Source organism: Dama dama, chromosome 11 (genome assembly GCF_033118175.1).
Source record: "Dama dama isolate Ldn47 chromosome 11, ASM3311817v1, whole genome shotgun sequence".
NCBI lineage: Eukaryota > Metazoa > Chordata > Mammalia > Artiodactyla > Cervidae > Dama > Dama dama.
Genome location: NC_083691.1, coordinates 44,353,020 through 44,370,383, shown reverse-complemented (window position 1 = coordinate 44,370,383; position 17,364 = coordinate 44,353,020). Strand labels below are relative to the sequence as shown.

The following is a 17,364-nucleotide window of genomic DNA, read 5'->3' as shown; positions in this document are numbered from 1 at the left end:
AAAAGAATAAGAGGGAACCAAAAAAGAAGAGACCAATCAAATCAATAAACAAATCCATAAATGAAAACAAACAATAAAAACTAGAGTAGCAAAAATACAAAACCAAAAACATGGACAAAATGCAATATAACAAAAAGGTGGTATAGAAATGGGGAACAAATGAAGTGAACTTATTTAAAAATAAAACATTAGAAAAGGAAAAAGTAAGTAAAGATAAAAAGGATTGTTTTTAAGAAAGGAACAACAATGGAACAAAATAAAAAAACAAAAGTGTGTACATAGAGAGAGTGGTAGTAAGAAGAATATTATCCTGTGACGTCAGTTGTGCCCACACAATGTGCTCCAGGCAATCTGCCTTCTCAGGAAGTCCTCCAGTATTTCTAGGATGGTCTCTGACCTGCTGTGGGAGCTGTGGGGTCAGACCTGGTCTTGCTCCAGCTTGTACTTGCTCCCAGAGCCCACAGTTGCCCCCAGTGTCCACAGTCTCAGGTTCACTGCAGGGATTTCATCTGCTGCCCCTCTGGCAGTACGAGTGGCTTCCCTTCCTCTTCTTCAGTCACACAGCCTTTGGTGCTCTGCTTTGGTTTTGGCCCTACCTCTACTTGTAGGCCACCCTCTGGTATTTGCTCCCTGCCCGGACACCATGGGGTGACGGCTGAGGCTTACTCGGGCTCACTTGCTCAGTCAGGCGGGGAGAGGGAGGGTTATGGCAACCACAGTTGGGATGTGCAGTGAGTGCTTGCAGGGGGAGAGGTCTAGTGGATGGTGCTACAATCTGAGTTGGGTCATGCCCTCTCCCAGAGGAACTGGCTCTGAGTTGTGGGTCGCTAGAGAGAGCCAACCTGCTTACGCTCCCGGGAGGGTGTGGGTAGTGACCTGCTCACAGCTTGGCAGCCGCCGTGGGGGCCCTCGTGGCCACCTCTGGGCTCACAGGCCCCAGTTCCACTGGCCCCTCACCTCTGCTGCTCGTGTAAGCCTCGGCAGCAGCAGGTCCAGAGGTGTGTCCACCTCTGGGGTCAAAGGCTGCAGCCAGCTCATCCCACCTTGTGAAGGTGAGGTCCTGCAGTCTGGAAGCACACAGTTAGAGGGTCCCTGGAGTTAGAGGGTCCCCTGACACTGATCTCTGGCCGCTCTGGCAGCCCCAGTCTCTTTTCCCTGTACTTCCTTGGCTGTGTGCACTAGCCCCCTCAGAGTATCTTCACAGCAATCAACCCTGGTCTTCTCTCTGGGGTCTGACCTCCGAAGCCTGAGCCTCAGCACACAGACCCCAGTTGCTGGGCAGGTGTGCAAACTGCTTCTCAGGTGGGAAGTGCTGGTCGGGAATGATCTCTGTGGTGGATTCTCTGTTTTCCCTTCTGAGCACCTGTTGTTGCATTCCCCTCTGAGGTTCTGGAGCTCCCCCATTCCTGCCAGAGAAGGGGTTTCTGAGTGTGCAGAAACGTTTCCTCCTCCCCACTCCCTTCCCGAGGAACAGGACCCATCTGGTTTCCTTTTAACTCTTCTTTTCTTATTGCTGTTTCCCTATCACTTTATACAGATATTATTGTTGTTCAGTCACTAAGTGTGTCCGACTCTGCGACCCCACAGACTGCAGCATGTCAGGCTTCTCTGTCCTTCACCATCTCCTGGAGTTTGCTTAAACTCATGTCCATTGAGACAGTAATGGCATCCAACCATCTCATCCTCTGTCATCCCCTTCTCCTCCTGCCCTCAATCTTTCTCAGCATCAGGGTCTTTTCCAATGAGTCAGCTCTTTGCATCAGGTGGCCAAAGTATTGTAGCTTCATCTTCAGCATCAGTCCTTCCAGTGAATATTCAGGGTTAATTTCCTTTAGGATTTACTGGTTTAATCTCCTTACAGTCCAATGACAGTCTTCTCCAACACCACAGTTCAAAAGCATCAGTTTTTTGGTGCTCAGCCTTCTTTATGTGGAGGTGGGCCTGCCTTTTTGGAAGTCTGAGGTCTTCTGCCACCCTTCGGGAGGTGTTCTGTAGGAACAGTTACATATGCACCTGTATTTCTGATGTATTTGTGGGGGAGGAAGATGATCTCCACATCTTACTCTTCCTCCATCTCCCACCAGACTTAAGAAGTTGACTTTTGATGTAAGAAAGCCAACATGCTTTGCTGTCTGGCTCAGTGTTTTCTTTTCCCATATTGTTGGCCCCAAAATTGTGGCCAGTGGTGATTCCACAGCTCTGCCTTTACTTCTATCAAACAGTACAGATCTCCAGCTGAACGTCCCAACTAAGAATGCAAAGGTGAAAAAAAAGCAGTCTTTCAGAGGGAGAGAATGCCCAAGAGTTCAAGATCTGCTTGTTGGCCAGTTCGTGCTCCAGGCTGGCTTACTTTTGCCCCTTGCTCGTTTCACAAATAGCACACAGTGTCCAGGTGTGTTTTGCTCTATTTCCAGGTTAACAGGGCACAGTTTGCAGGTGTGCTTACAAAATATCACCTGGAACATTATTTGGGGGGTAGGGAGGAGGGAACTAGGCTTTTATTCTTGATTTTGAAGCATTATAGTCTCTGTAGGCAGGGAGCCAGTTGCTTACAAGTAAAACTGCTCCAAACTGGATTGTTATCACAGCCCATTTGGACTGGCTTTTCCAGCACATGAGTCAACAAGAATGAGTCAAGAGCTTCCTGAGTGGCCTCTGGGTAGATGAGGTGACTGATTTAATCAGGTTCTTTGACTCAGAAGGTCTGAAATGCCCGCAACAAGAAGCCTGAGGACTTGATAGCTTTTCTCAGCGTTTGCATTCACCATCCTGTGCAAGGGGCCCGGGTCTGTTCCCAGAGAGTGTTCTATAGCCTGGTGGTGGCCAGATCAAATAACCGCTAACAAAATAAAATAACCAAACCAAAACAAAGGCCCACTGGAATGTTATGAAACAGTGAATTCAGTCTTTTCATTTTTGTGGTTTTGGTGACTGTTTTATTTGGGCGTGTTCTTGACACTTGATGGTTTCAGAGGGTTCTAGCCAAGAAGAAGTCCTTTGATGAGAAAGTGTAAGTTGCTCCTTGTAACATTCCCAGTGTTGGAAACTTGGGCTGACTGTAGCTCCAAGCTCTTCCTCCCGGCTCTTCAAGTGTCTCCTGCTCACGGACGTTTGGCAGGTCAGTTTGCTCAGGCAGTACTGTCTTGTCACAGCGCTCCACAAGGGGCACCTGCCTGGGTCTGGGAAAGGCCCTATGAGGAGCTTTGGCTTTGGTTCAGCCTGTACCTGGGCCTGTGTGTAGGGAGGATGGGCTGGTCACTGCTGCCTTGAAGCTAACCCAGTCTGGCCTGGATCACAAGCTCTAATAGACTCACTGAGAGTCAAAACACTGGCTACCAGGGCAAAGGAGGATGTGGCCGTCCCCTGCCTGCCATTGCCCCCTCTCCAGCAAGGGTGAGGATGACATTTGCCTCTGTGTGGTTTTCAGTTTTAGGAAGATGGAGGCTGGGAATTGGGGGCACAGAGAGGCCTGGAAATTTTGATAAGGGCTTAGAGCAGGATTCTTAGGGTGCTGCCCACAGGTTGTCTATAAACCACGGCAACATTTCATGAAAGCAGTTTGGTGATATGTACCATGCCCAGGTCCTTTCGGGCTTATTGTGAGTTACCAGTTACTGTTAAATTTTAAGATTACCCTTTTTCATTCTTAAAAATGTCCTGCTTTGGGGGATCAGTGATGTGACCACCCAGTATTTGGGATACCTTTGGGAAATGTATCCTAAGAATGTTTACAAAGATGTAGCTTCAGAGAGGTTTAGCACAGGGCTACTAGGCACCAAGAAAAGTTAGAGATAAATTATGTGTCCTACAATAAACAATTAATTAAATTAGTTAAGTACATTATAGTGCCTCCACATAGTGGAATGCTAGGTAGCCATTAAAAATGAAGTGTAGCAAAATAGTAAATAGCATAAGAATGCTTGCATATTATTAAGGAAAATTACTAAACACCATGTTTTATATATACAGATAGATAGGTATCTATATATAGAGTTATGGTATTATTCAATCCTGGTTTACAAAGAAAAAGAAACATATGCATTTAATAAAGGATTGAATGAATACATACTAAACTATTTGTGGTTATCTCTGGGAAGTGGGAACTTCCCTGGTGGCTGAGTGGTAAAGAATTTGCCTGCAATGCAAGAGACCCAGGTTTGATCTCTGAGTTGGGAAGATCCCCTGCAGGAGGGCATGGGAACCCACTCCAGTATTCTTGCCTGGAGAATCCTATGGACAGAGGAGCCTGGTGGGCTACAATCCGTAGGGTCACAAAGAGTCAGACACGACTGAAGCGGCTGAGCCCCACGCACGCTGGGAAGTAGGGTTAGAAGTGGTTCCTATATTCTCCTGTATGCTTTTTTTTGTGTTTCTAAATTTTCTACAATGAACATGTAGAAGATTAGTGTCCAGAGATATGTGCATCCTAATCCTTAGTCTGTGACTATGTTAGCTTATGTGGCAAAAGGGAATTAAGTTTGCAGATGAAGTCATCACTGCTAATCAGTTGACCTAGGGAAGCAGAGAGCTGATGGAATAATCCAAGTGGGCCCAATGTCATCACGTGCATGCTCAGTTGTCTCTGTCATATCCAACTCTTTGCAACCCCATGGACTGTAGCCCACCAGGTTCCTCTGTCCACAAGATTTCCCAGACAGAATACTGGAATGGGTTGCCATTTCCTCCTCCAGGGGATCTTCCCTACCCAGGGATCAAACCTGTGTCTCCTGTATCTCCTGCATTGGCAGGTGAATTTGTTACCGCTAAACTGCCTGGGAAGCTCAATGTCATCATAGGGATCTCTAAATGTGGAAGAGAAAGGCAGAAGAGAGATGTCTTGGGAGAAAGGCTCCACCATCTATTGAAGATGGAAGGGAACATGGAGCCCAGAAATGCCAGTGACTCATGGAAGCTGGAAAAGGCGAGAGAACGGGTTCTCTCCTAGAGCCTCTGGAAAAGGAATTCAGCCCTGGCGACACCCTGATTTTACCCCAGGGAGATCTGTTCTGGACTTCTGACATCTAAAACTTTAAGATGATAAACTTGTGTTGTTTTAATCTTCTAGGTCTGTGGAAGTTGGTTACAGCAGCAATAGGAAACTTACACAACAAATTTCTTTTTTGAAAAGTCAGAGAAAAGATGATAATAAAAGTCATTTTAGAAGAAATGTTTAGAAAGTCCTCTTTATAATTTAAACCAACAGCCATCCAAGGAGGAGGAGGAGGTAGAGGAGCTAGGAGGAGGGCTGGCACAATCTTTTTCCTACAAAAAATCTGCAGGAAGTGCCCATAGGCATAGCTGGCTATTGGTTTCTTATTCATAGAAAATAATAATGCAAGGGAGGAGTAAATAACCTGAGGGGCAAGTAGCCTGAGAACTGTCCTACAGCAGGGCACAGTGAATTGCACAAAATGGGGCAAAAGCAATGAGAACTTGGTTCTCCCAGAGGGGAGAACCAGGGAGCTGTTGCCTTTGTGAACTCTGGGGTTAGGAAAGGAAACCATACTTGAAAGGAAACCCTTGTCAAGTGACAAGTGAGTGGAAACTGATGGGTTGTTGTGCTGGCTTGTGCTGGCAAATCCCATTCTGGCACCAAGGAACAGAAGAGGTGTGATGGGCATGGCCCATGGGGAGGTTTTCCAGCCCCACCCAGGCAGGGAGCTGAGCGTGTTTGCTGTCTTGCCTATTCTGAACTGTTCACTGAAGCACTGTCACATCAGAGAGTTCAGAGGATCTTTTCTTAGATAAAATCCTTTCCTGTTTACTTTGAAGGAAAATTTTATTTATCTTTTTGGCTGTGCTGGGTCTTAGTTGCGACATGTGGGATCTAGTTCCCTGACCAGGGATCGAACCTGGGCCCCTTGCATTGTTAGCATGGCGTCTTAGCCCCTGGGCCACTAAGGAAGTCTCTGAAGGAACTTTTAAGGATATGCCAGACCCTTAGCAAAGGCTATAATGAATAAGGCACCTATAAATGGAAATGGCATTTTTTCCCCTCTGTTAGTGGGTCCAAAACCACTTCCATTTCTGGAACAGAGAGGACTCTGTGGAGGTGGGTGCTGAGCTGGGCCCACTCATTCCACAGGCCACCACCTCCATTGTGTGGCTCTCAGCCCTGGACAAGAGACAGGTACTTCCTCTCCCAGTCAGCTCCCCAGGCATTCGCCTGCCTATTGCTATCCTGGAGGCTCAGTCAGTCCACACAAGTGCTGAACATTCATAATTACTTGGTCAGTGAGGCTTCATTTTTTTTGCTTAAGCTGTACGTGCCACAAATTCCAGAAGGTGACACCTTTTCCTAGTATTTCAGATTTTGATGACCAAGTGGTTTGTTTTATTCATGCTGTTCATTATTGCCTATGTGTGTTAAAAAACCTCAATATATCATACATGCAAAGTAATATGTATTATGTATCTAGAACCATGCTCGAGTACCCCCCACCTCTTAGGACAGTTACTGCTACCTTTGAAGTCCCCTGTGGTCCCCTCCCTCAGAGAAGTAGCCCGGGGACCACTGGGCCAGAAATTCTGATGTAGACTATCTCTGGCCACAACACTGGCCGCCGTGCCAGCAAGAATCAGGGGTGTGTGACCAGAATATTTTCAACCTCCAAGCATTTCTCTTAGCTGGGTGTTTAATGAAGACCTGTCCCCCTGAGCTTTCCACACTGGGCTTGAGTAGAAATAAATCTTCCCTGAGACTTGAATTTCAGCACATCATTCTTTTGTTTTCCTTTACAGCGTTACCACCTTTGTATGCATTCCAATACAATATGCTATTTATTTTTGCTAGTTTTTAAAAATGTGTATAAATAGAACGTATGCCTCTTCTGTGATGCTTTCTTTTCCCTCAGGATCATGTGTTTTTGATACCCAGTCCTGCTGTGGCGTGTCATCTTACATCTCAGGCAGGCCCCTCAGCCTTCATACTTCCTGTGACCCTGAAGGCTGAAGGGCCATGGGCTTGGGGTTTGCCTTTGTCCAACCGTCCTGTTGGAGACCCCCTTTCTTTCTCATTGCCTCCTTCTTTCTCATTGCCTTCCTCTTGCCTCCTTCTCTGCATCTTCCACTATAACCTCCTTCAAGTGCAAAGACCACCCATTCCTACCCACACTGGTGCATTCACGCACAGGGTGTTTGGAGACAAATGCACAACCCTAATGATTACTTGGAGAGGGTTAACAACTGCGACTCTTCTACTTTGCTTGCTCCCCACTCAGCTATGCTAGGCAGAGATGTCGTGCTGGTCCTGTCAGGGTCTGCTGATCATGGGCACCTGTCTGCACTTCCCCTGTGGGGCCAGGACCCAGGCCAGTGGACACATTTGGGCCACCAATCACACTTGTCAGAGAAGAAGCCGTCTAAGCTACTGGGATATGTGGCAGGTTTCCTGGGAAGTGGCTAAACTGCCTTTTGCCAATGTAATGAAATGAAAAACAGATGCTTGGAGTGCTGGGGGGAGCCCGGGACATGCTTGTCTTGGATTGATGGGGCTGAGGGACAGAGGGAGGGGGCATCGGACAGTGAATGAGCCTGGCTCTGCATAGGGCAGAGGCCTCATTGTTGTTCAGTCCCTAAGCCGTGTCTGACGCTTTGCGACCCCATGGACTGCAGCATGCCAGGCTTTCCTGTCCTTCACCATCTCCCAGAGTTTGCTCAAACTCATGTCCATTGAGTCAGTGATGCTGTCTGACCATCTCATCCTCCATCACCCACTTCTCCTTTTGCCTTCATTCTTTCCCAGCATCAGAGTCTTTTCCAATGAGTCAGCTTTTCACATCAGGTGGCCAAAGTATTGGAACTTCAGCATCAGTCCTTCCAGTGAATATTCAGGGTTGATTTCCTTTAGGATTCACTGATTTGATTTCCTTCGTGTCCAAGGGACTCTCAAGTCTTCTCCAGCACCAACAGAGGCCTTGGTGAGAAAGTAAAGGCCCAGGGCCCCTGCCTCCCAGAGCTTGGTGTTTGTAAACGACTGTTGGTGTATACAAACTGAAGGCTTTGCTAGGTCAGCTGGGAACGCCTAGTGAGGGCATGTAGGATGTGCCTGACTGAGTTGTCAAGGGATGCTCCAGAGGAAGAGAAACACCGGGTCTTACAGGGTGGATGGAAATCTGAGTCAGGAGAGGGTGTTGCAGGCAGAGGAAATGCCCAGTACCGAGGCCTGAGAGGGTTCTTCAGGCTGCAGAGCATCCGCTCACACAAACCACCTGGAGTTGGCAAATTCAGAAAGACAGGAAGCAGAAGGGTGGTTGTCAGGTCTGACGAGGGGGATGGGGAGTTAGTGTTTAATGGGTATAGTTGCAGTTTTGCAAGATGAACAGTTCTGTGGATTGATGGTGGTGATGGTTGCTGCTGCTGCAAAGTCACTTCAGTCATATCCGACTCTGTGTGACCCCATAGATGGCAGCCCACCAGGCTCCCCTGTCCCTGGGATTCTCCAGGCAAGAACACTGGAGTGGGTTGCCATTTCCTTCTCCAGTGCATGAAAGTGAAAAGTGAAAGGGAAGTCGCTCAGTCGTGTCCGACTCCTCGCGACCCCATGGACTGCAGCCTACCAGGCTCCTCCATCCTTGGGATGTTCCAGGCAAGAGTACTGGAGTGGGGTGCCATTGCCTTCTCCGGGTGATGGTTGCACTCCATTATAAATGTACTTAATGCCACTGGATGAAGAGTGCACCATTTAAAAATGGTTAAGATGGAATATATATATGTGAAAAGTGAAAGTCACTTAGTCATGTCTGACTCTTTGCAACTCCATGGACTGTAGCCCGCCAGGCTCCCCTGTCCATGGGATTCTCTAGGCAAGAATACTGGAGTAGGTAGCCATTCCCTTCTCCACGGGATCTTCCCAACCCAGGGGTTGAGCCCAGTCTCCTGCATTGCAGGCAGATTCTTAACTGTCTGAGTCACCAGTCTGGTGTATATATATATATACCATATGTGTATATATATATATGTAGGATATAGGATTGGGGTTCCCAGGTGGCACCGTGGTAAAGAATCCACCTGCCAATGCTGGAGACATGGGTTCAATTCCTGGTTCAGGAAGATCCTGTGGAGTAGGAAATGGCAACCCACTCCACTATTCTTGCCTGAAAAAGTCCGTGGATAGAGGAGCCTGTCAGGCTTCAGTCGATGGGGTCACAAAGAGTTGGATGTGACTGAGTGGCTAAACACACACACACACACACACACACACACATATTGGGTCAGCCAAAAAATTCATTTGGTTATGGAAAGGTGTTATGGAAAAACCCGAACTTTTTGGCTGACCCAGTATATTATTCCCAAGCACGGAAGCTGCTTGGTCCAGGGTGCGGCACTGAGCAGGCCCTTGGGAGGCTGGGTGTGGGTGGGTGGGTTTCTGTGGGGTAGGGGTGGCCTGAGGTAGACCCAGGTAGGCAGGTGTCTGTGAGCCAGGCCTTCTGTGCCAGGCCAGGGGAGGGCTTAGCAGGGTGTGCCCTGGTCTTGCATCTTGGGAAGATCCTCTTGAAACTGTGTGGAGGGATTAGAGCTGGAATCAGGGCACCAGTTAGGAGACTATCCGGAAAATGATTCTGAAGACCTGACGGGTAAGTCAGACAAAGCCAAGGGAGACACCAGGGTTCAACAGGGCAGCATTTTGGTGTCTATGTGGATGTATGATCCTGAGAACCTCGAGAAGTATGTGAAGAATGAGACTCAAAGTTCTAGAGATAGGAGAAGATGTTTACACTAGTTAGAGAGCCAGGGAAATGCAGAGCCCAATCCAGTGAAGAAGCCCACGGGCTGTAATCTGACTTGAAATTGTAAGCAGTGGTGACATATTTCTAAGGAAGGCAGACCCCTTCGTAACTTACAGTGACCCTGCAGGGGCAGATACAGAGGGTTGAGGTGTCCTTTCAGAGTTGTTATTGTTGTTCAGTTGCTAAGTCATGTTCGACTGTTTGTAATCCCCATGTGAGGCAGCACTCCCTGCTTCCCTATCCTTCAGTATCTCCTGTAGTTTGCTCAAACTCATGTCCATTGAGACAGTAATGGCATCCAACCATCTCATTCTCTGTTTTCCCCTACTCCTCCCACCCTCAATCTTTCCCAGCATCAGAGTCTTTTCCAATGAGTCAGCTCTTTGCATCAGGTGGTCAAAGTATTGGAGCTTCAGCTTTAGCATCAGTCCTTCCAATGAATATTCAGGGTTGATTTCCTTTAGGATTGACTGGCTGGATCTCCTTGCTGTCCAAGGGACTTCCAAGAGTCTTCTCCAGCACCACAATTTGAAAGCATCAATTCTTTGGTGCTCAACCTTCTTTATGGTCCAACTCCCACATCTTAAAAAAGTATCAAGGCCCTGCCTGGGTGTCACTCCTAGAGATTCTGACTGGCTTGGTGTTGAGTGGGGCCAGGTGACATTAATATGCAGACATCAGCAATGAGAGCCGCATAACACCTGGCTGGATCAAGAAAGGCCTTACTGACCCTGTTCAGGTGACTTTCCTGGGAGTAAGGGCAGCCTGCTGGAGGGTGTTGAAGGTTTGCATGATGTGGTGTCTCTCTGAACAAGAATCACTCTGAAGAATGGACCATTCCATAAGAGGAGAAGCAGGGAGGCAAGTTAGAAAGGTGTTAGAATAATCCATGTGAGAGATCTGGTATAGAGGTAGAAGTAAGAAGTAGTTTGATTCCAGGTGTTCTGAAGGAGGGAGCAAGAGGCCAAGTGGATGGATTCCTGTGGGGTGGAGAAGGCTCAACAATGGCTTCTGAGTTTAGGTGACTGGAACCCCCCCTTTTCTCTAGTCTAAAGGCCTCTGTCCTCCTGCAGTTCCACACCCACAGAAAGGATGATAAGAACCCAGAAGGGTTCCTTTCTGTCAACTCCACATTGGCCATAAGAGGCTACCTTATAAGCTTCTTTCCTTATAAATGTCATGATTTTCCCATAATTGAACTGTGTTCTCAAGGCTATAGCTAAGTTTCTCTGAGTGCCCCCACCACATCCACTCCCAATAGAATAAAAACAGCTGTGAGAACATAGAAAATCATGCTATGGATTAAACCTTGGCTAAAACCCTGTGAGAAGGCAGTGGCACCCCACTCCGGTACTCTTGCCTGGAGAATCCCACGGACAGAGGAGCCTGGTGGGCTGCCGTCGGGGGTCACACAGAGTCAGACACAACTGAAGTGACTTAGCTGCAGCAGCAGCAGCAAAACCCTGTGAAGCAGAAATGGAGTCTTTTTTTGGTTTGTTGTTTTGCTTTTCTTGCAAAGTCTTAAAGTTTTGTGTTTTTTTTAACTTTTATTTTGTATTGGGGTATAGCTGATTAACAAACAGTGTTGCGATAGTTTCAGGTGAAGAGTGAAGGGACTTAGCCATACATACACATGTATCTGCTGCTGCTAAGTCGCTCAGTCGGGTCCGACTCTTAGCGACCCCATGGACTGCAGCCTACCAGCCTACCCGTCCATGGGATTTTCCAGGCAAGAGTACTGGAGTAGGTTGCCATTGCCTTCTCCAACACATGTATCTATTCTCTCCCAAATGCCCCTCCCATCCAGGCTGTCACATAACATTGAGCAGTGTTTCATGTGCTATACAGTAGGTCCCTATTGGTTATCTGTTTTAAATGTAGCAGTATATACATGTCCATCCCAAACTCCCTAACTATCCCTTCCCCCTATCCTTTCCCCCAGGGGAAAGGTAACTCCCTTCTCTAGCCTGTGAGTTTCTTTCTCTTTTGTAAAGTTCATTTGTATCATTTATTTTTAGGTTCCACATATAAGGGATGTCATAGGATATCAGAAACCGCAGTCTTAAAGACAAGGAAACTGAAATTCAGGGAGTGAAGCTACTAGCCTGATAATAGCTACCCCTCAAGAGAGCTTCCTGCCTGCTAGGGAGCTTTGGATGGTCGTGTGTGGTGTGTGTGTGTGTGTGTGTGTGTGTGTGTGACCATCACAAAAGAATTCTCCACACCAGCTGAGTGCCTACAATTCAACTCAATTCTGAAACTATCTACCCAGAGACAGCATCAGATTCCACTGGTTAAGGGCTCTGCCCCACACATCTGCCGTCACTTTAGAGGTCACAGCTCCAAGTTGTTCTTGGTGCCTTTGATTTATGGGCTGTACATCAGAGGTCCCCATGACCCTCCTCAGGTTTGATTAATTTGCTGGAGTGGCTTATAGAACTCAGAAAAAGGTTACTGATTAGATTACTGGTTGCTGTAATCTAATTACAGTAACCTGGTTACTGTAACTCAGGGACAGCCGCATGGGAGAGATGCATAGGGCAAGGCATGGGCAAAGGGCACAGAGCTTCCAGCTCTGAGGGTACCCCTCTCCCAGCACCTCCGGGCTTTCTTCACCTGGAAGTTCTCTGCATCCCATCCTTCTGGATGTTCTTGGAGGCTTCACTACATAGGCATCAATGACCAAGTCACTGGTAACTAAACTCAGTTTCCAGCCCCTCTTTCTTCCCCAGAGCTCCTGTGGTGGGACTGAAATTTCCATTCCTCTAATCACCCGGTTGGTTTCCCCTAGAAACCAGCCCCATCCTTAGGTGCGTTATAAATGTTATTAACATAAAAGACACATGTATGAGTCTCTTCACTTAAACTCCAGAGTTTTAGAAGCTCTGTGCCAGGAGCAGGGAAGACCAAACATACAATTTTAAATTACAATATCACAGGTGGCAAAATGATTGAGCTTGGTGTAGCCCTTATAACTTCTCAGGTTGTCTTCATGCTGAGCATCCCTGTCCCCCTGTCCCCACCCATCTAGTCTGAGCAGGTACCAGAGCTGCCTTTGCAATGTCTTCTATGAAGATGCTTTTCCCCTGTGAGTGCCTTCATCCTTAATCCCCCCATGTCCCTCCCCTTTGAGGGAATCAGTCCTAACTGCCAGCTGAAGGGAGCATCATCTCCCACAAGTTGCAGGTGATGTCTTTTTGCTCATATTTTTTAAACAATCTCTCCTCATATCGTCCCCTCAACAGCTTAAAGATGCTAGTCTCCTAGGCCAGGCACAGGAGAAGTATGAAAAAGGAAAATATGAGCTTTGCTCCTCAGAGCACTCATTCGGACAGGGTTTCTTCCCAGTGCCTCTACCTGGTTGTTTTTCTCTTGCAGGACTTGGACCTTCTTGGACAGAAATGCCCCCTTTGTCCTGAAAAGCTAGATGGGTGAATTCTCCATCCTGATGATGCAGAGTCAGTGTCCTCAGAACATCTGATGCAGCTGGACCATCTGGGCTGGCCCCCAAAGTCCATGTCAGTGGCTTTACGGTCACAGGAAATGATGACTGTGGGGTGAATTCCTACAAGATAGCGTTTCGGGGGGTCTCCCCTATGGCAGAAAGCAAACTGGCTCCTGCCCGTTGGATGAAAAGGGTGCACGTTGACGTCACTCAAGCTCTGGCTGTCCTGTGGTCCCACTCTCTCAGCACTGTGCTCAAGGAGGGAGATGAGGCCTTCCAGGGGAAGTGTTATGTCTTCCGAGATCCCAGAGCAGATTCAGAGCAAAGGATTATGAAGCCTCACGATCACAGTCTCCCGTCCCTTTTCAGAGACCTTCCTCCAAACCCACTGCTAGTACCACTGGGCCATAAACTCAAGCAGAGAGGAAACTTGGCATTTCCGGAACAATCTTCTTCATGTTCCTCAGCAAACCTGCAGAAGATGACAGCCTGGTCACCACATCACTAGAAGCAAGTGTGAAGGATTTTAGAAAAACAGCCTCTGCTCCAGCCCCAGTGGAAATAGCTGTCTCTGATCCAAGGTGGCCAGAGAACCCAGAAAAAATAGCCTTGCCAGGCCCTCAGCCAGTGAAGCCCTTCCAGCACTGTGGTTCCTATAAGAAGCTCCCTGGCAGCCACTCACAGGGCAGTTTGGTCCTCCTCTCTAGGATGGAGAAGCCTAGAAGGCATTTTAGAGGATGGGATCAGTCAACCACTTTCTCTCAGCCCTTCCCAAGAGTTGAAGAGCAATCCTGGAGGGTGCCAGCAAATGAACAAATGCCTGTCCTGACAAGAGTCTTTTCTGGTGAAACACCGCGCTTCCTATGGAATAAAGGGCAGGCATGGCTGCTGAGGCCCAGCAGTCCTTGGAGGGCAGGCCGTCTCTCTCCCTTCGTCACACAGCTTTCTCACCTTGCCAAGTCCTCTTTTCCTGTGTCCCAAGCTGAGAGCTGTCTGGCTGACTCTGCGGAATTCTTGCTGGTCCTGCAGACACCCTTACTTCTGCATCGAGGCCTTGGCTAAGTGCTGGGCTCATCTCCAGGGAGGCCGGTATCACCTTTGCAGGTGGCTGCATCTCCGGGTGGTGGAGTGTTGTTACCACCTGCTCTCTCCATGGTCTTCAAGTGACTCTGAGGCTCTGTGGCTCTGAGGCAGAGCCATAGCTTGTCCCTTGGATGGCCTTGACCTCACCCTTTCCAGAGCCAGGACAGACAGCCTGCCCTTGAATGTGACTGCTGAGGGTGTCTCCTCACGGAATCATGGGCGTCTTACAGAAAGAGACCCAATATACAGTTTCTGGAGTCCAGAGGGGCTGGCCACAGAGCCACTGGAAGGCTGGGCCAGAGTGACGCTGACCACGGCCCCCACCAGGTTCTTCTAGCCACCGCTGCCCCTCACTGGGATTCCCACCCTCACCTACCGCAGAGGTGCTGGGACACCAGGGTGGCAGCCTGTGCCAGCTTCACGGCCGGTGTCAAGTTTACGGTTGCCTTGAGACTGGGAAGGTCTCAGACAGAGACTGAGTCCGGCCATCCCCTCGGTCTGGTCCCATCAGGGAAAGAGCACAGTGGCTGCTGGCCTCTCTGCTGTGTTCCCTGGGGCTGCCATTCAAGCTTCCTGTGACTAACACATTCCTTCTGTAGAGCTCACTGGTTTTCCTGGCTCCCTCTCCAAGTCTGGCCAGAGCAGAGCTGGCATCTAGAAGTTTTTTTTTTTTTAACGTTGAGTGTTCTTTGCAGTTTTTTTTCCTCAAATAAATTAATTTATTTTGGCTGTGTTGGGTCTTCATTGCTACGCACAAACTTTTCTCTAGTTGTGGTGAGTGGGGGCTACTCGTCATCGCGGTGCGCAGGCTTCTCATGTGGTGGCTTCTCTTTTTGTGGAGCACGGGCTCTAGGCACACAGGCTTTAGTAGTTACTGTGTGGAGGCTCAATAGCTGGCATTCCTGGGCTCTAGAGCACAGGCTCAATCGTTGGGGTACAGGGCCTTAGCTGCTCTACAGCATGTGGAATCTTCCCAGGCCAGGGATTGAACTGGTGTCCCCTACATTGGCAGAAGGCTCCTTAACCACTAGACCACCAAGGAAGCCCCCATCTAGAAGTTTAGTAAGTGCTTCCCGGCCTGAGCCTGAGGAAGCAGTTTCTAGTGGGGCAGTGGCTGGTCCTCACTACTTGAGGAGGAATGGGAACTTGCTCCCCACCACGGCCTAGAAGAGAGAGCACAGACGTAGCAGGCCTCCTTAAAGGGAGAAGACTGGGTGGTGCTCTGTGCCCTTTTGCTGCTGAGACAGTTTTCTGGTTCTGTTGCATCGCAAACTGCCCCAAAACCTAGTGACTTAAAGAAACAGCCATTTTTTTTCTTCTCATTTTTGTGGGTCAGAAATTTAGGCAGGTCTCAGAGGAGTGATTCTTGCTGTGGAATTCCGTGTAGGATTTACTGAAGTTTCTTGGTGGTATTTAGCTGAAACTTGGGCTGGTCTGAAGGGTGCAAGATGTCTTTCCTTATCGGCATTCATAATATGAATGTTAGGGGGACAGCTGGAGGGCTAGATGCAATGTGTCCTTGTTTATATAGTCCTGAGAACTCTTTAGTCAGATTTCTGCAAGGTTGCTGGGTTTCGCCTCAGACCAAAAGCCCAAGCTAGAAGCTGAATAGTCTTGATGTAGCTTCAGGTGTCATGCCATGTGACTTCCGCTGTGGCCCATTGGTCAAGTTGGTAGCTGAAGCCAGGCAGATGCAAGAGGAGAATAAGACTCTACCTTACAGTGAGTGGAGTAGCAGAGTTTTTATGGTCGCCTTTGTTTTTTATTTTAGTTAATTATTTGGCTGTGCTGCATCTTAGTTGCAGCATGTGGGATCCAGATCCCTGACCAGGGATTGAACCTGGGCCCCATGCATTGGGATTGTGGAGTCTTAGCCACTGGACCACCAGGGAAGCCCTGTCCCGCTCCTTTTTATCCTCTAGGTCTCAGCTCAGATGCCACCAACAGTTACTGTCACATCACCCTGTTCAATTCTATCAGAGCACTTACTGCTATCAGCAGTTTTCTTGTCTTTCTCACTGGAATCCAAGTGTCACAAAGGCACGTCCCCTGACTTGTTCACTAGTGTATCCCCAGGTCCCAGCAAGTTCTGGGCACATAGCTCATATCTGGGGCATGAATGCTACCTCTCCTTGGAGTATCTTTTGTAGGAACTTCAGGAAATACAATGATAAAGACTGAAGAATAACTTATACTTTTATACTTTATGGAATCCTAATGAGGGAGGGCTTTGAGTAACGGGAAGGGTCTTAAAAAAAATGCTCTGGAAGTATTTTCTCAGTTCTAGGGGGCCTTGTTTATTTCCATTAGTAGGGATCCACTGAGTTGAATGAGTACCAGTTATTCTTTCTCAAGTACCTTACAGAAAAATAGATGTATTTATTCCAGCTTTTGAACCCGCTCTATCCAACTCTGCCAAGTCATTAGGTTTTAGAATCTCATCAGATTTAAGTTAAACTTCTTTCTCCAAAGCCCATGGTCTGAAGTTGGTGGGTTATTAGGCTGGTGGAGCCCAGGAACATGATTCTACTCTAAGTGAGTAAGTGCTGGGTCCCCCGGGACCCTGGAATGTGGGGGTGTAGGCGGGAGTCCGTCCACTGGAGGGACTGTGTCATAAATGGGCAGGACGCCTGGCAGATGCCCGACAGCCCTGTGACTTGGACGTTCTGGGTCTGCCAAGTGTTCCGTAGGGGGTTACTGCCCCATGACTCACGCAGCAAAAAGCAACTTGTTAACGTTTAAAGTGAGACAGCACTATTCATTTCCCGTCAGGACCTGTATGTGAACGGTGACTGCACATCTGTAGCTAGAGGTGCTTGTTCTGGGAGGGTGGTTACAGAATTTCATTCCCGAATCGGCTCTGCCTGGAATGAACCAGTTTCACCAAGCAGAGAGTCGTTCCTAGGGAGACCTTGAACTTAACCACGGGGCTGCACAAAACCGCACTTTGTTCTTGATGGTATCTTCCTCCCTCCCTTCCCCTGCCCTTCTCGGCCTGCTCTGGGCTCACAGGGCAGCTGGCCCTGGTACCTCTGAAGCTGGAGGGCAGTAGCTCACAGAGGGTGGTCATAGCCCGGGTTCTTGCTGCAGCTGCTGGAAAAGCTATTG

The 17,364-nt window shown here is 48.3% G+C and overlaps 1 protein-coding gene across 2 annotated transcripts in view; it reads left to right on the top strand.

Moving 5' to 3' along the window:
- Positions 1-14,944, top strand: part of B3GNT2 (UDP-GlcNAc:betaGal beta-1,3-N-acetylglucosaminyltransferase 2) — a 205,664-nt gene extending 190,720 nt beyond the window's left edge. For both annotated transcript variants that reach the window (XM_061155215.1, XM_061155216.1), the window contains one exon: positions 13,107-14,944. In XM_061155215.1, coding sequence (XP_061011198.1) covers positions 13,107-13,155 — 49 coding nt within the window. In that variant the 3' untranslated portion in view covers positions 13,156-14,944. The remainder of the gene's footprint in view (positions 1-13,106) is intronic.
- Positions 14,945-17,364: the final 2,420 nt, after the last annotated feature.